The 16,532-nt window shown below is 49.7% G+C and overlaps 8 protein-coding genes across 8 annotated transcripts; all 8 read left to right on the top strand.

The window, feature by feature from the left end:
• Positions 1-3: 3 nt before the first annotated feature.
• LOC128682371 (histone H3) lies at positions 4-1,137 on the top strand. The gene has a single exon (XM_053767026.1). The coding sequence runs from the start codon at positions 153-155 to the stop codon at positions 561-563; it is 411 nt and encodes a 136-aa protein (XP_053623001.1). The 5' UTR covers positions 4-152; the 3' UTR covers positions 564-1,137.
• A 225-nt stretch (positions 1,138-1,362) lies between these two features.
• On the top strand, positions 1,363-2,131 carry LOC135310019 (histone H4). The gene has a single exon (XM_064436951.1). The coding sequence runs from the start codon at positions 1,459-1,461 to the stop codon at positions 1,768-1,770; it is 312 nt and encodes a 103-aa protein (XP_064293021.1). The 5' UTR covers positions 1,363-1,458; the 3' UTR covers positions 1,771-2,131.
• Positions 2,132-2,997: 866 nt separating this feature from the next.
• On the top strand, positions 2,998-3,942 carry LOC128682364 (histone H1B-like). Its single transcript, XM_053767020.2, has one exon. The coding sequence runs from the start codon at positions 3,214-3,216 to the stop codon at positions 3,940-3,942; it is 729 nt and encodes a 242-aa protein (XP_053622995.1). The 5' UTR covers positions 2,998-3,213.
• Positions 3,943-4,751: 809 nt separating this feature from the next.
• On the top strand, positions 4,752-5,560 carry LOC128682367 (histone H2A). The gene has a single exon (XM_053767023.2). The coding sequence runs from the start codon at positions 4,799-4,801 to the stop codon at positions 5,171-5,173; it is 375 nt and encodes a 124-aa protein (XP_053622998.1). The 5' UTR covers positions 4,752-4,798; the 3' UTR covers positions 5,174-5,560.
• A 5,817-nt stretch (positions 5,561-11,377) lies between these two features.
• LOC128682369 (histone H2B) lies at positions 11,378-12,232 on the top strand. The gene has a single exon (XM_053767025.2). It carries the CDS (start codon positions 11,436-11,438, stop codon positions 11,808-11,810), a length of 375 nt encoding a protein of 124 aa, XP_053623000.1. The 5' UTR covers positions 11,378-11,435; the 3' UTR covers positions 11,811-12,232.
• Positions 12,233-12,589: 357 nt separating this feature from the next.
• LOC135310020 (histone H3) lies at positions 12,590-13,578 on the top strand. The gene has a single exon (XM_064436952.1). The coding sequence runs from the start codon at positions 12,593-12,595 to the stop codon at positions 13,001-13,003; it is 411 nt and encodes a 136-aa protein (XP_064293022.1). The 5' UTR covers positions 12,590-12,592; the 3' UTR covers positions 13,004-13,578.
• Positions 13,579-13,878: 300 nt separating this feature from the next.
• LOC135310021 (histone H4) lies at positions 13,879-14,574 on the top strand. Its single transcript, XM_064436953.1, has one exon. It carries the CDS (start codon positions 13,899-13,901, stop codon positions 14,208-14,210), a length of 312 nt encoding a protein of 103 aa, XP_064293023.1. The 5' UTR covers positions 13,879-13,898; the 3' UTR covers positions 14,211-14,574.
• An 863-nt stretch (positions 14,575-15,437) lies between these two features.
• Positions 15,438-16,382, top strand: LOC128682389 (histone H1B-like). Its single transcript, XM_053767042.2, has one exon. It carries the CDS (start codon positions 15,654-15,656, stop codon positions 16,380-16,382), a length of 729 nt encoding a protein of 242 aa, XP_053623017.1. The 5' UTR covers positions 15,438-15,653.
• Positions 16,383-16,532: the final 150 nt, after the last annotated feature.

Below are 16,532 nucleotides of genomic sequence, written 5' to 3'. Positions count from 1 at the left end.
CATACCTATTCAGTTCAGGCGCTCGCGGCACGTCCGAGCGGCGCGATCTATATAAAGACACGCTCTCGAAATTTTCGCCTCATTCGCGTTCGGTTGCTAATCGAGTGAGGTCGTTCGTTCTCTGCATTTGTTTTGCTTTGCATTTGTTAGAAATGGCTCGTACCAAGCAAACGGCCCGTAAATCTACCGGTGGTAAGGCACCCAGGAAACAGCTAGCCACTAAGGCGGCTCGCAAGAGCGCCCCCGCCACCGGCGGTGTCAAGAAACCCCATCGTTACAGGCCGGGAACTGTAGCACTCCGTGAGATCCGTCGTTACCAGAAGAGTACTGAGCTCCTGATCCGCAAGCTGCCCTTCCAGCGTCTCGTGCGTGAGATCGCACAAGATTTCAAGACCGATCTTCGTTTCCAGAGTTCGGCCGTTATGGCTCTTCAGGAGGCCAGCGAGGCGTACCTGGTAGGCCTCTTCGAAGACACCAATCTGTGCGCGATCCACGCCAAACGCGTCACCATCATGCCAAAGGACATTCAGCTGGCGCGCAGGATCAGGGGCGAGCGCGCTTAGGCACCCAAATAATATAATACACAAATTCATCGTGAATGTATGTTGTGCGTGCGGTGTGGTGTTTACATGGTGTTTGTTCGTGGTCTGCCGTCTGTCTTGCCGGCAGTCGGTGACCAGCGTAAGACACTAAATAATAATATTCCACCGTATCGTTCATCCATACAACGGACGAACAAAAAGGCCCTTTTCAGGGCCGCACATGATTCTGATAATATAATTGTTTCTCTGTACACACTTTGCGAGTCTCTTCAACCGTTCACATAACTGGTTATATAGGTACATATCCATAGATAGTAGCGTACATAATTTTCAATTGCCTGACATAGATACATACATATGTAATTTTTTTCTTCTTAAATTAGACGGCGCGTTTGTATTTTGCACGCTGTCACTACATAGGCCTACCATACTACCATTAAAAGTCATGATTTGATTAGCATAGAACAAAATTAAAACTTGTACTCGAGCTGGATACATAGAAAAACATCTGAAAAAGTCAAAATTTATAAAATTGATTCTAAATAAATTTAAAAGACGTCGTTTACATTCGACGAGGAGTAGACACCGGATAGATTGTTTATGTATTAAATAATTAATGCAATTGTTGAAAATTAAATAAGATAATAAATATACCTATTTATTTCAATTATATATAATAAGTATATGTATGTTGTATGTACGTACGTAGGTAGGTACGCACGCAACGCAAGCCCAAAAGCATATCGCGCATGCATAGGTATCTCCCCACTCACTCGCTCGCGGCTCGCTCGGTCGCTTATAAATACGAGAATTTAGCCGGTTGCGAGAGGCATTCCGGCTGTAACTGTTGTAAGCATCGGTTGCGGTGCGAGCTCGTGATTTTCGCTGAAGTCAATCTCAATCAAACTACTACAAAATGACCGGTCGCGGCAAGGGAGGGAAAGGTCTTGGAAAGGGAGGAGCCAAGCGTCACAGGAAGGTGCTTCGTGATAACATCCAGGGCATCACCAAACCGGCCATCCGTCGTTTGGCCCGCAGAGGAGGTGTCAAGCGTATCTCCGGTTTGATATACGAGGAGACGCGTGGTGTGCTCAAGGTGTTCCTCGAGAACGTGATCCGCGACGCGGTCACTTACACAGAGCACGCGAAGAGGAAGACCGTCACCGCTATGGACGTTGTATACGCTCTGAAGCGCCAGGGCCGTACCCTCTACGGTTTCGGCGGTTAGAGCTGATGATTGATGAGTTACGCTCACACAATTACTCTACGCGTTGTGCCATGTATCTGTGTGAGATTTGTGATGTGATGTAGTAGCGAGTGGTGGTGAGTAACGTAGTGTATTATTCTATGCAGTCTACTGACTGATATGTTTAATACACTAGGTTGTGTCACGAACAAACTTAACACACACACACGCACGCTGCTGCTTCCATCCGTTCGCACTTTTACAGCAACTCAACGCTGTAACAAATAAAAAAGGCCCTTTTCAGGGCCGCATATGATTCCTTTTATCTCAAAATCGTTTCTAAGACTATGCGAACAGTCGATACCTACCACCTAGGTATGATATGGTCTCTCCTCTCTCTGATGCCTACCTACCTATGTATATATATATATATATATTCACAACACTATGTAATCAAGTTGTGTATAGGTATAATATAATATTTACCTACTTAGTAGGCAATAAATATAAATAATTGGCGATGAGCTTAGATCAGTCGAGAGTCTCTCTCTGGGACCCACCCGGCCGACTCGCATGTTGTTGGCTATGCTCTTGTCGTATCTATCTACCTACCTATATGTCTGTAGGATGTGTCTATGACTTTAAAAGACAACCCAATAGGCACGCGAACGAGAGAGAAATTTATAAGTATGCGACAAGATTGATAGGTATCAACTCTACTACCACTATCGCCGCCCCGTGAGTTTGCGTCTTATTTATATAGGTGTATTATTGCGATTGCATTTGGCGAAACGGTCGTTGTATGTGTTTGTATGCAACTAATACATATATAGGTATGATATTATCTTTTTTTTTTTCATCAAATACTATATAGGTGGTAGCTACACGCTGGTCGCCCGCGCTCTGCTGCTACTGACTGCTAGGCTGCCTCTTGTTTTACGACCCTAGATTTGATAGGCTCTAATGTGTACTATATATCGATGGATAATGACGAAACGTTACCGCTCGGGGAGTTCGATATGTTCGCTTTCGTCGGGCAAACGCGATACGCCCTTTATCACCGCTTTTATAGAGAAATAACACTTTTGAACACGACCCGGGCTGTTCGCGATATATTACTGCCAAAATAAACGCGTCTACGGTGCGATCCGGCCGCCGGGCGACCTCAACGATTGCCATGTGTCGTGGGTGAACTCAAAAATATTCATTCTAACGTGAAATTCTTTTTTCTCTCCGACTTAAAACTGTTTAAAAAATATTTATTCTGAACTTATGTAGTGAAAACTTGGAACATGTCGTATGAGAAAACGTCTCGCGGCAAATAGGTTTGCGTTACGGTAAACTCCGATGCGGGCGAAATGTTCGATATAAACTTGCAACTATACAACACATTCAGTTTACGTTACTTACGATCATCACCGCCTCTCCGGTCGGTATTGTTGTAATTTATCTATATTATCATTATTATCATCATCAGTCAGAGATATGGCAGACACGGCTGTAGCATCCGAGGCATCAGCGCCAGCGACGCCGGCGAAGAAACAGCCCAAGGCGAGCGCGGCCGCCGGTGGTGTGAAGAAGGCTAAAGCCAAACCTACTCATCCCAAAACTTCGGAGATGGTGAACAATGCCATCAAAGAGTTGAAGGAGAGGAGCGGCTCGTCACTTCAAGCGATCAAGAAATACATCGCGGCCCAATACAAAGTCGACGCGGAGAAATTGGCGCCGTTCATAAGGAAGTATCTCAAGAGCGCCGTCGAGTCCGGTGCCCTCATACAGACCAAGGGTAAAGGAGCTTCCGGCTCGTTCAAATTGGAATCGAAATCTGCGTCTTCCAAGAAACCGGCGGCCGCCGGTTCGAAGAAATCTGCATCTTCTGCGGCGGCCAAGTCCAAGAAAGCCACCGCAGCGGCCTCCGCCGCATCGAAGTCGAAGAAGGGAGCTTCTTCTGGCGCCGCCTCGTCGTCTGCCTCGTCGCCGTCCAAGGGCAAGGCGTCCTCCGCCGCTAAAGACAAGAAGGCAGCGGCAGCCAAGAAGAAGCCCGCCGCGGCAAAGAAAGCGGCCGCACCGGCGAAGGCGAAGGCCGCCGCAGCGCCCAAGGCGAAAAAGACAGCTAAACCGCCAACGAAGAAGCCGAAGGCGCCCAAACCGAAGAAGGCGGCCGCCACACAAAAAAAGGCCGCAGCGAAAAAGACACCCGCCTCCAAGAAGTAATCGCTCTGTCGTCGTCTCGGCAGCAGCAGCAGCTGTTCTTCTGTGTTATGTTGTTTGTTTGCTTGATGACTGTTGTTCATTGTCGCGGCGAAAAACAACCACCGTCACCCAACACGGCAACAACGGCACAAAGAAGGAGGGAAACGCAGCGCGCGCCGCGCACGCGCTGGCTCGCCTGGCCCACCTAACAAAAAGCCCTTTTCAGGGCTAACAATTTATTCTGTGAACTATTTATAAACACAGTTTCTTGACGATGTAGGTGTACCTGACAAACAGACAGTTGGTTACAGGTATATTCTATCTAATTCTACCCATGCCTGTGTACCACCTAGGTATCAAATGTAACTCATAACAAATCGTCCATTCGATTTTGCATCGCGCGAATGAGTTAAGTGTATGTAACAAACACACATCATACACCTACCTACATCCTCACAAACTCTTACGCATTTATAATAGGTAACCGGCTGGCTGTATCCATTTCATAGTAATAATAATAATAACATATCCCCACGCAAGCCTCTCAAAGGATCGGACTATGTGCCGTGAATGCCAAAAGGAGATACAAATAATAATAGACGCGCACTGTATGTAATCCTTAAACATATATATGTATGTGCATCATAATATCGGACCAACACAGTCAAAATGATACATTGATGAAATCATCGACGTTCTCCCCCCCACCCATTAACGTTACACTCATCGTTCATTGTACGTTTCGCGCACGGCGTGTCTCTTTATAACTATATAAGCGCGTGTTCCTTTTTTTTAAATCAAACTCGCTCTCGCTCACTTACAGTGCGCTAGTGTCTTGTGTTTGCGCTCGTTTTATTTTGTAAAAGAATTTGCAATTATGTCTGGACGCGGTAAAGGTGGCAAAGTCAAGGGAAAGGCAAAGTCCCGCTCGAACCGTGCGGGTCTCCAATTCCCCGTGGGTCGTATTCATAGGCTCCTACGCAAGGGCAACTATGCCGAGCGAGTCGGTGCTGGCGCTCCCGTTTACCTCGCCGCCGTGATGGAGTACCTGGCCGCTGAGGTTCTCGAGTTGGCCGGCAACGCTGCCAGAGACAACAAGAAGACCAGAATCATACCGAGGCATCTGCAGCTGGCCATCCGCAACGACGAGGAGTTGAACAAACTTCTGTCCGGAGTCACAATCGCCCAGGGCGGTGTACTGCCCAACATCCAGGCGGTGCTCCTGCCCAAGAAGACCGAGAAGAAGGCGTAAACATTTACGACACCTTCGTCACCCTCACCGCCACCGTGCGTGTTGTTGTTGTGTTTCGTGTTGCGTACCTTGCCGCTGTTACGCTACATATATGCTGCCGACGCACAACGGCCGGTGGTGGTGGTGATGATGGACGATGCACTGCGCCGCCGTCACTCATGGCTGATGGTGATTTTAGAAAAAAGGCCCTTTTCAGGGCCGCAATATGATTCGAGGAACAATAGTATATGTTCGTTTCTGTTGATACGACAACAAAGAGTTCGAGGCCCGGTATACATACATACATCATGACGTATTATTTATTTATTTGATTGATTGATTATCACACATACACGATAGGTATAGGTACTAGGTACTATCAATATAGACACAATAAATAAATAAATACGAAACAAGTATATCACAATCAATCAATAAATAAATTAAATACAAGTACATAGTAGTAACACTTAGGTAGGAGTGTAGGTAATTAGGTATTATCTCTACTTACCGTTCGGTTTGAATTCGCTGAACGCAGCGCCGTTGCCTCGGGTGCAGGTCGATACGCGCGGCACATTTACATCTTCTGGAAATATAGATAGATATGTAATTAACATTTCATTAATGACATATTATTATCTGGTACCTACGTTAAATTTTCTCGATCGATGATTGATTATAGATAGAATTAGATTTATACATATTTGCATTTGGTTTGATATTCATTCATTCCTATTTCACACCTAAGGCGGCAGCAAGGTACCTAGTAGTTGGAGGTGTGGGGAGGGGGGGGGGGGGTTTGACACACACACCCCCCCCCCCCTCTCGTTCGGTGAATGCGTGAATCTGATTGGTGCACACGCTCGTTTACCCTGACACCGTTTGCGATCCAATCGAGTAAATATAATAAAAAATCTTGATATTTTCCGGAATGCCCCTGGCTACACCATTTCCTCCCTTTGGATGTGTGACGGTAGTGTACACGGACCACAGTAGTTACAGTGCGAACCCAGTGCAGTGCAATATCGTGCGTGCGTGAGTGTGTAATCGTGTGCGGACTTATTGTGCGCCCGTGCGTGCCTCAGTGCGCGAGTTATTGGGATTGTGCGGGGTTCGGAGGGGAACGTTTTGTCCATTGCGCTGTCTGCGCTTACCGTCCGTCGGTATACTTTGGCTGTCTGTGGCCCGGCCCCTAAGCGGTTTCAAGCGAAGGGTTCCCCGGGCTCTGCCTAGCCGAGTTATTACTAGGCGACCGGATAAGCGCATTCGGTCGTACCAAGCCAGGTGAGTGAGACCTCTTTTTCGTCGCCGTCGGCGGGCCTCTGTTTCCGGGACTACCCTCACCAAATTTTTATTTGGGAGGTTGGCCCTGCCAGGGGGTCTAGGTATGTCATCCTCTGCTATGTGATTACGCATCGCAGAGGTTGAGATGCCGCCGCCGTCGAAGCCTACGAGGGCCACTTCGGGCGCTGCTTCGCCTAGGCGCGCCTCGGCCCATAAGCGGCCATTGAGACCCCAGAGGGTGAACAACCCTCTGGAATTCCTGAAAAGCCCCGGGGCTGCGTCCCTCATTCAGAGGGCGATTGTAGCAGGACGCGCCCCCTCCCAGCCCCCGCCGTCTCCCTCCCCTGTCCAATCTGGAGGGGAGGAATTTTTCAGCGCCGAGGACGCCCCTACCGCGCCGAAGCCGCAGCGCGACCCGCGCCGTGCCTCGCGTTCCGCGACCGCCGTGCCCGCCGCGCCCGCATCCTCCGCGAGTACCGCCGCCGTCCCTAAGCCGTCGAAAACCGGCCCCGCGTACGAACCCACCCTTAAGGTGGCCCGCGTCGTATCGCCGCCGCGACTTCCGACCCCGGCTTGGGCGAAGATGCCCCCGACCCCCGCCCCGCGCTCTCCGCCCTCGAAGGCTTCCCCCGCGTCGCCACCGGTACCCGCTCCGCGTACACCCCCTCGTTCGTCCGCGTTATCCATGCCGTCGCTCGAGGAGATGGATGTTGTCGTGACGTCGCCGGTCACTAGTTACGCCGCCGCCGCCGCCACCAACCCCTCGCGTAGGTCGCCTCCTGCCTCGCCGGCACCCCACACTTCCCAGTTGCCTTCTGCAACTTGTGCCCCCGCAAAAGTGCCACAATCCCCCCCGACTAAGCTGCCCCCCCGCCCCCGGTACCCACCCCTCATTGTGGAGCACCTCCCCGACTGGGCTTTCCATTTTAAGGAGCTCAAAAAGAGGATGGGCCACGCTCCCAACGCGCGCCCCTTCGGCAAAGGAGTGCGTTTTATGCCGCGCGAAGAGGACGAGTACCGCGCAGTCCAGCGGTACCTCACGCAGCTAGAAAAGGAAGCAGGTATTTCCTGGTTCTCTTACTCCCTCCCCGCAGAACGCAGCCTAAAGGTAGCCATTAGAGGTCTACCAGCCGACACGAAGCCGTCCGACATAGAGGACGAACTTCGCATCCTAGGCTTCCTGCCCGAATACGTGCGCCCCATACGCGCGCGTCAAGGCCGCCCGGGCTGCATATTTTTCGCGCAGCTCCAACGGAATGCTGAGACCATCCCCGCCATTTATGAAGTCAGCGAACTTCTATGCATGCCGGGGATCACCATTGAAGCCTGGCGTGGCAAAAAAGGCCCCGCCCAATGCCACCGATGCCAGCAGTTTCGGCACAGCTCCCACAACTGCCACCGCCGCCCCGCCTGTGTCCGCTGCGGCGAAGAGCATTTCGCTAGAGAATGCCCCCGCCCGCTAGAGGAACCGGCAACTTGCGCCAACTGCAAGGGCTCGCACACGGCAAACAACGTGTCCTGCCCCGTATTCCGCAAGGAGATGCGCAATAAGAAGGCAGGTACGGTCCTCCTGACCGCCGCCCCCAGCCGCCCCCCAAAAGCTGCAACAACCCCCGCCGCAGAAACGATGCCCACCTCCCTCATGGCAGAGGCCAATGCCCCCACTGAGCGCACGGATAAACCGAAGCGCCGTAGGCGACGAGGTAGGAAAGCCAAGGGCTCCCCCCCAGTCGAACAACCCCAGCCCCAGGCAGAGCAGCCCGCCCTCAAACCGCGCCCCACAGCTGTAGGAGGCAAACCGAAGCCCGCCCCTAGAAAGGCCACCCCCCCTCAGCAACCCGAGCCCCAACGTCCCGAACAGGCAAAGGACGCTACCAAGACGGGAAGGATGAACGTCCAGCCGGTCATCGACCTTCTAGTCGAGATCCTGGTTGCGTACCAAGCCGACCAGGACATCGTCCCCATAGTGCTCAGAGGAATGGCCTCACTACTGCCCAACAGTGTGTGACAAACCCCTTAAAATCATCCACTGGAATGCCAACGGACTTAACAAAGTCAGACGCAGCCTTCTGAAATCATTGGTAACCGAGCATAACGCCGATATCATTCTGATCTCAGAAACGCATTTGCGAGAATCGGATCAGCTGAAGTTCCCAAATTATCATGTCTATCGTTTTGATGCAGTCTCCGACCACGGCGCAGCTTACAGAGGCCTCGCCGTTTTGGTCAAGAGGAAAATTATTCATCAACCGATACCACGCGCGCAACTTCAGTCTATCTACGCACTAGGCGTTGAGATATGTATTGACTCTACTCCGACTCGTGTGTTCGCACTTTATAAACCACCGAACGATCAATTAAAAGTGGCCGATATCCATCTCCTACTGGACTCGTCCCTTCCAACGATCGTAGCCGGCGACTTTAACTGCAAACACACCGCCTGGAACTCCTCGCGTATATGCCCAAATGGACGCCGCCTCTTTGACGACTCTGAAAGAGTGGGTTACGAGGTGAGAGGCGCGGAAGTACCGACTCACTACCCCGGAGCCGCCGCCTACTTACCGGACGTAATCGATCTCACGCTGTACAAAGGCATTTCAGCGTCAAAGGTTACCACCGAAGTGCTCAACGACAACATGGACTCCGACCATCAGCCTGTCCTCGTAACAGTGGATGAGTCCCACACTGCCAAGCCAACCCCTCCCCCCAAACCCCGAATTGAGTGGGCTAAGTTCAGCACGTATGTAGAGCAGCACCTCTCTTCGACACCGGTCAGCAATGCGGCTGACGTAGAGCAGTTAGCTTCCCACATCTGTGAAATAACACAAGAGGCCCTAAAACAAGCTACTTCTGACACCGTTAGTACCCCCAAGAGACGCCCTACCCCCCTCTACATTCTAGAGATGATAGCCGAAAAGAGAACCCTGCGAAAACGCTGGCAACGAACCAGATGCCCATCCCTCAAAACTCGAGTGAACTCTATGTCAGCAAAGATTGCGAAAGCTCTGGAAACAGAGGCTTCCGAGTCTTGGTTACGGACCATGGAGTCGGCGAGTGACGACTGGACGTCTATTCACAGGCTCTGCAGGCAAGTTTCCAATAAGCCTCAGCCTATTCGCCCCCTCAACGCCTCCGACGGTACCCCCCGGTACAGAGCGGAAGATAGAGCGGAAATCTTCGCGGATAACTTAGAGCAGCGATTCAAACCGAACCCCTCTGATGACCCTCAGCAAGCTGAAGACATCCAGAAGCTCCTGGACGAGTACTTCCGTCGTCCCATTCCCCCGGACGAAGACCCCATAGTCTTTACCCCGGGTCAAGTCCTTAGGATGGTCAAGAAAACGAAGCTACGCAAAGCCCCAGGCCCCGATGGCATCCCCAACGAAGCCCTGCGACACTTCCCTCCGCGAGCAATCGCAGTTCTGACGCGACTCTATAACGGAGTATTGCGCACGGGCCACTACCCCTCCATTTGGAAACTAGGTCGTGTCATCATGCTTCCCAAGCCCCACAAAAATGTCTTGAATCCAGGGAGTTACCGCCCCATTACGCTACTCGCTACCATCTCCAAGGTGTTCGAGAAATTGTTATTACTACATCTCACACCTCACTTGACCCCCAGAAACGAGCAATTCGGCTTTCGAGCCGAACACTCCACCACGCTCCAACTCACAAGGGTACTACACCATATGACGACAGCCTTCAATAAAGGGGAAAAAACCGTAGGTGTTTTTCTCGACATGGAAGGAGCGTTCGACCGTGTCTGGCACCCAGGTCTGATCTACAAATTGTCCACCTCTACGACTCCCCGTCGAATCGTCAAGACCGTGGCCAACTTCCTCGTAGACAGACAGTTCCAAGTAGCAGTCGAAGACGCCACCTCTACAGTACGCACCATAGAGGCCGGCGTTCCCCAAGGCAGTTGCCTCTCTCCCGTACTCTACGCGCGATACACCGATGACATCCCTTTAGAAAAAGGTTCTCACCTAGCCCTGTATGCCGACGACGCAGCGTACTACGCTTCGTCACTCAGTCCGATACATGCCGCCAAGGTAGTCCAGAGAACCCTCGATGCCCTCCCCGAATGGTTATCCCGCTGGAGGCTGTCGATCAATGTAGCTAAAACGCAAGCCATTGTGGTAAGCCGCACCGCTTTGCCCCCTCCTCTCCGTCTACAGGACCAAGACATCGCTTGGACTAGCCCGGTTAAATACCTGGGCGTCCAAATCGATCGGCGCCTGACGATGAAGGACCAAGTTAACGCCGTTATCAACTCTACTCGTGCTGCCCGAGCCGTTTTGCGTCCCGTCTTAAACTCAGTTCTCCCCTTAAAAGTGAAACTCGGTGTGTATAAAACATACATACGGCCCCGACTGACATACGCCGCCCCAGCGTGGTACGCGCTCACTAACCAGACGCGCAAAAATCAGCTGGAGGCCCAACAATCGATTTCACTCCGAGTCATCACGAAAGCCCCCCGTTACGTGAGGAACTCTACGATCCAAAAAGGATTGCAGATGGAAAGCCTAGATGCCCATATCAGGCATCTAACGAGGAGGCTACTTAAGCGTGTAGACGAGTCGACCTTGCCACACATACAGGAGTTGGCCCCGTACCACGCCCGTCCTCCCGACTCCAAGCAGTTCCCTAGAGACCTCATAACAGACCCCCAGTGACCCCCCATTACATAGGTTTGTCTCTTCTTATCCCGCCCGCTGAGATCGCTCGCCGGCCTCTCCCGGCTTGAGCGGATATCGCGACCTGAGATAGGTAGTAGGACAGACCCCATTCTTGTGGCACTTTCCCAACCCAACGACCTGTCTGTTTTGACAGACAGCGACCGACACCTCAGTAAAGAGGCCGTTGCCTCGTCACTGATTCCCCATCCCCTTACCGGAATGAGACGAAAGCCCACGATTTTGCGACACGAAACCAGTCAGTTGCCGACCGGAGCCAGTCTGTATCACCGCTGTTACCGTTGTCAATTAAATAAATAAATATGCCGCCGAAGACAAGTGGTAAGGCCGCCAAGAAGTCTGGCAAGGCCCAGAAGAACATCTCCAAGACTGATAAAAAGAAGAAGAAGCACAAGAGGAAGGAGAGTTACGCCATCTACATCTACAAGGTGCTGAAGCAGGTTCATCCCGACACTGGTATATCCAGTAAGGCGATGTCTATCATGAACTCGTTCGTGAATGACATCTTCGAACGCATCGCTGCCGAGGCGTCCCGTTTGGCCCACTACAACAAGCGTTCCACAATCACGTCCCGGGAGGTGCAGACCTCCGTGAGGCTGCTGCTGCCCGGCGAGCTGGCCAAGCACGCCGTCAGTGAGGGAACGAAGGCCGTCACCAAATACACTAGCTCTAAGTAAATCGTAACTACTGTGAGCCAGTGTGAACACACCGCCGCCTTTTTGAACTGTTCCACTGTTCAAAGGGAAAGGGTGGAAATGAGAAAAAGGCCCTTTTCAGGGCCACAATATCTTTCTGTTTGCTTTTAAATGTTTCTTGATAACGTCAAATAGTCTGAACGCAGCCCACATACGCACGCACATGCACACACACACACACACATACATACATACATACATACATGCCTACTCGTAACTTTTATAAACGAATAACATAATGATTCCTGCTATTTAACTGCTATATGTCAATTTTACAGATTAGGTAGTACGGTAGTAAACATACAACTATCTATAATACTGTTAATTAACTACGAGAGATTAAAAAATAATAGGTATATATGTATACATACCTATTTAATAATTAAGCGATAAATAAGAGAAAGAGGAAAAAAAAAACAGAAGTTAGATTTTTATTTTATTATTACATACCTATATAAGATAAATACGTTTTGTGAAAGAAAAAAAAAACTATACTTCAACTATAAATCAAAGAGAATTTCATTAAAATACCTATGGTGCATATATACGTATGTATTTATTTATTATTATTATTATTATTTTCATTTAAAACAACTATTCACCCATACCCATCATACCTATTCAGTTCAGGCGCTCGCGGCACGTCCGAGCGGCGCGATCTATATAAAGACACGCTCTCGAAATTTTCGCCTCATTCGCGTTCGGTTGCTAATCGAGTGAGGTCGTTCGTTCTCTGCATTTGTTTTGCTTTGCATTTATTAGAAATGGCTCGTACCAAGCAAACGGCCCGTAAATCTACCGGTGGTAAGGCACCCAGGAAACAGCTAGCCACTAAGGCGGCTCGCAAGAGCGCCCCCGCCACCGGCGGTGTCAAGAAACCCCATCGTTACAGGCCGGGAACTGTAGCACTCCGTGAGATCCGTCGTTACCAGAAGAGTACTGAGCTCCTGATCCGCAAGCTGCCCTTCCAGCGTCTCGTGCGTGAGATCGCACAAGATTTCAAGACCGATCTTCGTTTCCAGAGTTCGGCCGTTATGGCTCTTCAGGAGGCCAGCGAGGCGTACCTGGTAGGCCTCTTCGAAGACACCAATCTGTGCGCGATCCACGCCAAACGCGTCACCATCATGCCAAAGGACATTCAGCTGGCGCGCAGGATCAGGGGCGAGCGCGCTTAGGCACCCAAATAATATAATACACAAATTCATCGTGAATGTATGTTGTGCGTGCGGTGTGGTGTTTACATGGTGTTTGTTCGTGGTCTGCCGTCTGTCTTGCCGGCAGTCGGTGACCAGCGTAAGACACTAAATAATAATATTCCACCGTATCGTTCATCCATACAACGGACGAACAAAAAGGCCCTTTTCAGGGCCGCACATGATTCTGATAATATAATTGTTTCTCTGTACACACTTTGCGAGTCTCTTCAACCGTTCACATAACTGGTTATATAGGTACATATCCATAGATAGTAGCGTACATAATTTTCAATTGCCTGACATAGATACATACATATGTAATTTTTTTCTTCTTAAATTAGACGGCGCGTTTGTATTTTGCACGCTGTCACTACATAGGCCTACCATACTACCATTAAAAGTCATGATTTGATTAGCATAGAACAAAATTAAAACTTGTACTCGAGCTGGATACATAGAAAAACATCTGAAAAAGTCAAAATTTATAAAATTGATTCTAAATAAATTTAAAAGACGTCGTTTACATTCGACGAGGAGTAGACACCGGATAGATTGTTTATGTATTAAATAATTAATGCAATTGTTGAAAATTAAATAAGATAATAAATATACCTATTTATTTCAATTATATATAATAAGTATATGTATGTTGTATGTACGTACGTAGGTAGGTACGCACGCAACGCAAGCCCAAAAGCATATCGCGCATGCATAGGTATCTCCCCACTCACTCGCTCGCGGCTCGCTCGGTCGCTTATAAATACGAGAATTTAGCCGGTTGCGAGAGGCATTCCGGCTGTAACTGTTGTAAGCATCGGTTGCGGTGCGAGCTCGTGATTTTCGCTGAAGTCAATCTCAATCAAACTACTACAAAATGACCGGTCGCGGCAAGGGAGGGAAAGGTCTTGGAAAGGGAGGAGCCAAGCGTCACAGGAAGGTGCTTCGTGATAACATCCAGGGCATCACCAAACCGGCCATCCGTCGTTTGGCCCGCAGAGGAGGTGTCAAGCGTATCTCCGGTTTGATATACGAGGAGACGCGTGGTGTGCTCAAGGTGTTCCTCGAGAACGTGATCCGCGACGCGGTCACTTACACAGAGCACGCGAAGAGGAAGACCGTCACCGCTATGGACGTTGTATACGCTCTGAAGCGCCAGGGCCGTACCCTCTACGGTTTCGGCGGTTAGAGCTGATGATTGATGAGTTACGCTCACACAATTACTCTACGCGTTGTGCCATGTATCTGTGTGAGATTTGTGATGTGATGTAGTAGCGAGTGGTGGTGAGTAACGTAGTGTATTATTCTATGCAGTCTACTGACTGATATGTTTAATACACTAGGTTGTGTCACGAACAAACTTAACACACACACACGCACGCTGCTGCTTCCATCCGTTCGCACTTTTACAGCAACTCAACGCTGTAACAAATAAAAAAGGCCCTTTTCAGGGCCGCATATGATTCCTTTTATCTCAAAATCGTTTCTAAGACTATGCGAACAGTCGATACCTACCACCTAGGTATGATATGGTCTCTCCTCTCTCTGATGCCTACCTACCTATGTATATATATATATATATATTCACAACACTATGTAATCAAGTTGTGTATAGGTATAATATAATATTTACCTACTTAGTAGGCAATAAATATAAATAATTGGCGATGAGCTTAGATCAGTCGAGAGTCTCTCTCTGGGACCCACCCGGCCGACTCGCATGTTGTTGGCTATGCTCTTGTCGTATCTATCTACCTACCTATATGTCTGTAGGATGTGTCTATGACTTTAAAAGACAACCCAATAGGCACGCGAACGAGAGAGAAATTTATAAGTATGCGACAAGATTGATAGGTATCAACTCTACTACCACTATCGCCGCCCCGTGAGTTTGCGTCTTATTTATATAGGTGTATTATTGCGATTGCATTTGGCGAAACGGTCGTTGTATGTGTTTGTATGCAACTAATACATATATAGGTATGATATTATCTTTTTTTTTTTCATCAAATACTATATAGGTGGTAGCTACACGCTGGTCGCCCGCGCTCTGCTGCTACTGACTGCTAGGCTGCCTCTTGTTTTACGACCCTAGATTTGATAGGCTCTAATGTGTACTATATATCGATGGATAATGACGAAACGTTACCGCTCGGGGAGTTCGATATGTTCGCTTTCGTCGGGCAAACGCGATACGCCCTTTATCACCGCTTTTATAGAGAAATAACACTTTTGAACACGACCCGGGCTGTTCGCGATATATTACTGCCAAAATAAACGCGTCTACGGTGCGATCCGGCCGCCGGGCGACCTCAACGATTGCCATGTGTCGTGGGTGAACTCAAAAATATTCATTCTAACGTGAAATTCTTTTTTCTCTCCGACTTAAAACTGTTTAAAAAATATTTATTCTGAACTTATGTAGTGAAAACTTGGAACATGTCGTATGAGAAAACGTCTCGCGGCAAATAGGTTTGCGTTACGGTAAACTCCGATGCGGGCGAAATGTTCGATATAAACTTGCAACTATACAACACATTCAGTTTACGTTACTTACGATCATCACCGCCTCTCCGGTCGGTATTGTTGTAATTTATCTATATTATCATTATTATCATCATCAGTCAGAGATATGGCAGACACGGCTGTAGCATCCGAGGCATCAGCGCCAGCGACGCCGGCGAAGAAACAGCCCAAGGCGAGCGCGGCCGCCGGTGGTGTGAAGAAGGCTAAAGCCAAACCTACTCATCCCAAAACTTCGGAGATGGTGAACAATGCCATCAAAGAGTTGAAGGAGAGGAGCGGCTCGTCACTTCAAGCGATCAAGAAATACATCGCGGCCCAATACAAAGTCGACGCGGAGAAATTGGCGCCGTTCATAAGGAAGTATCTCAAGAGCGCCGTCGAGTCCGGTGCCCTCATACAGACCAAGGGTAAAGGAGCTTCCGGCTCGTTCAAATTGGAATCGAAATCTGCGTCTTCCAAGAAACCGGCGGCCGCCGGTTCGAAGAAATCTGCATCTTCTGCGGCGGCCAAGTCCAAGAAAGCCACCGCAGCGGCCTCCGCCGCATCGAAGTCGAAGAAGGGAGCTTCTTCTGGCGCCGCCTCGTCGTCTGCCTCGTCGCCGTCCAAGGGCAAGGCGTCCTCCGCCGCTAAAGACAAGAAGGCAGCGGCAGCCAAGAAGAAGCCCGCCGCGGCAAAGAAAGCGGCCGCACCGGCGAAGGCGAAGGCCGCCGCAGCGCCCAAGGCGAAAAAGACAGCTAAACCGCCAACGAAGAAGCCGAAGGCGCCCAAACCGAAGAAGGCGGCCGCCACACAAAAAAAGGCCGCAGCGAAAAAGACACCCGCCTCCAAGAAGTAATCGCTCTGTCGTCGTCTCGGCAGCAGCAGCAGCTGTTCTTCTGTGTTATGTTGTTTGTTTGCTTGATGACTGTTGTTCATTGTCGCGGCGAAAAACAACCACCGTCACCCAACACGGCAACAACGGCACAAAGAAGGAGGGAAACGCAGC

Source organism: Plodia interpunctella, chromosome 30 (assembly GCF_027563975.2).
Source record: "Plodia interpunctella isolate USDA-ARS_2022_Savannah chromosome 30, ilPloInte3.2, whole genome shotgun sequence".
Taxonomy (NCBI): domain Eukaryota; kingdom Metazoa; phylum Arthropoda; class Insecta; order Lepidoptera; family Pyralidae; genus Plodia; species Plodia interpunctella.
This window is presented reverse-complemented; position numbering and strand designations above follow the sequence as displayed.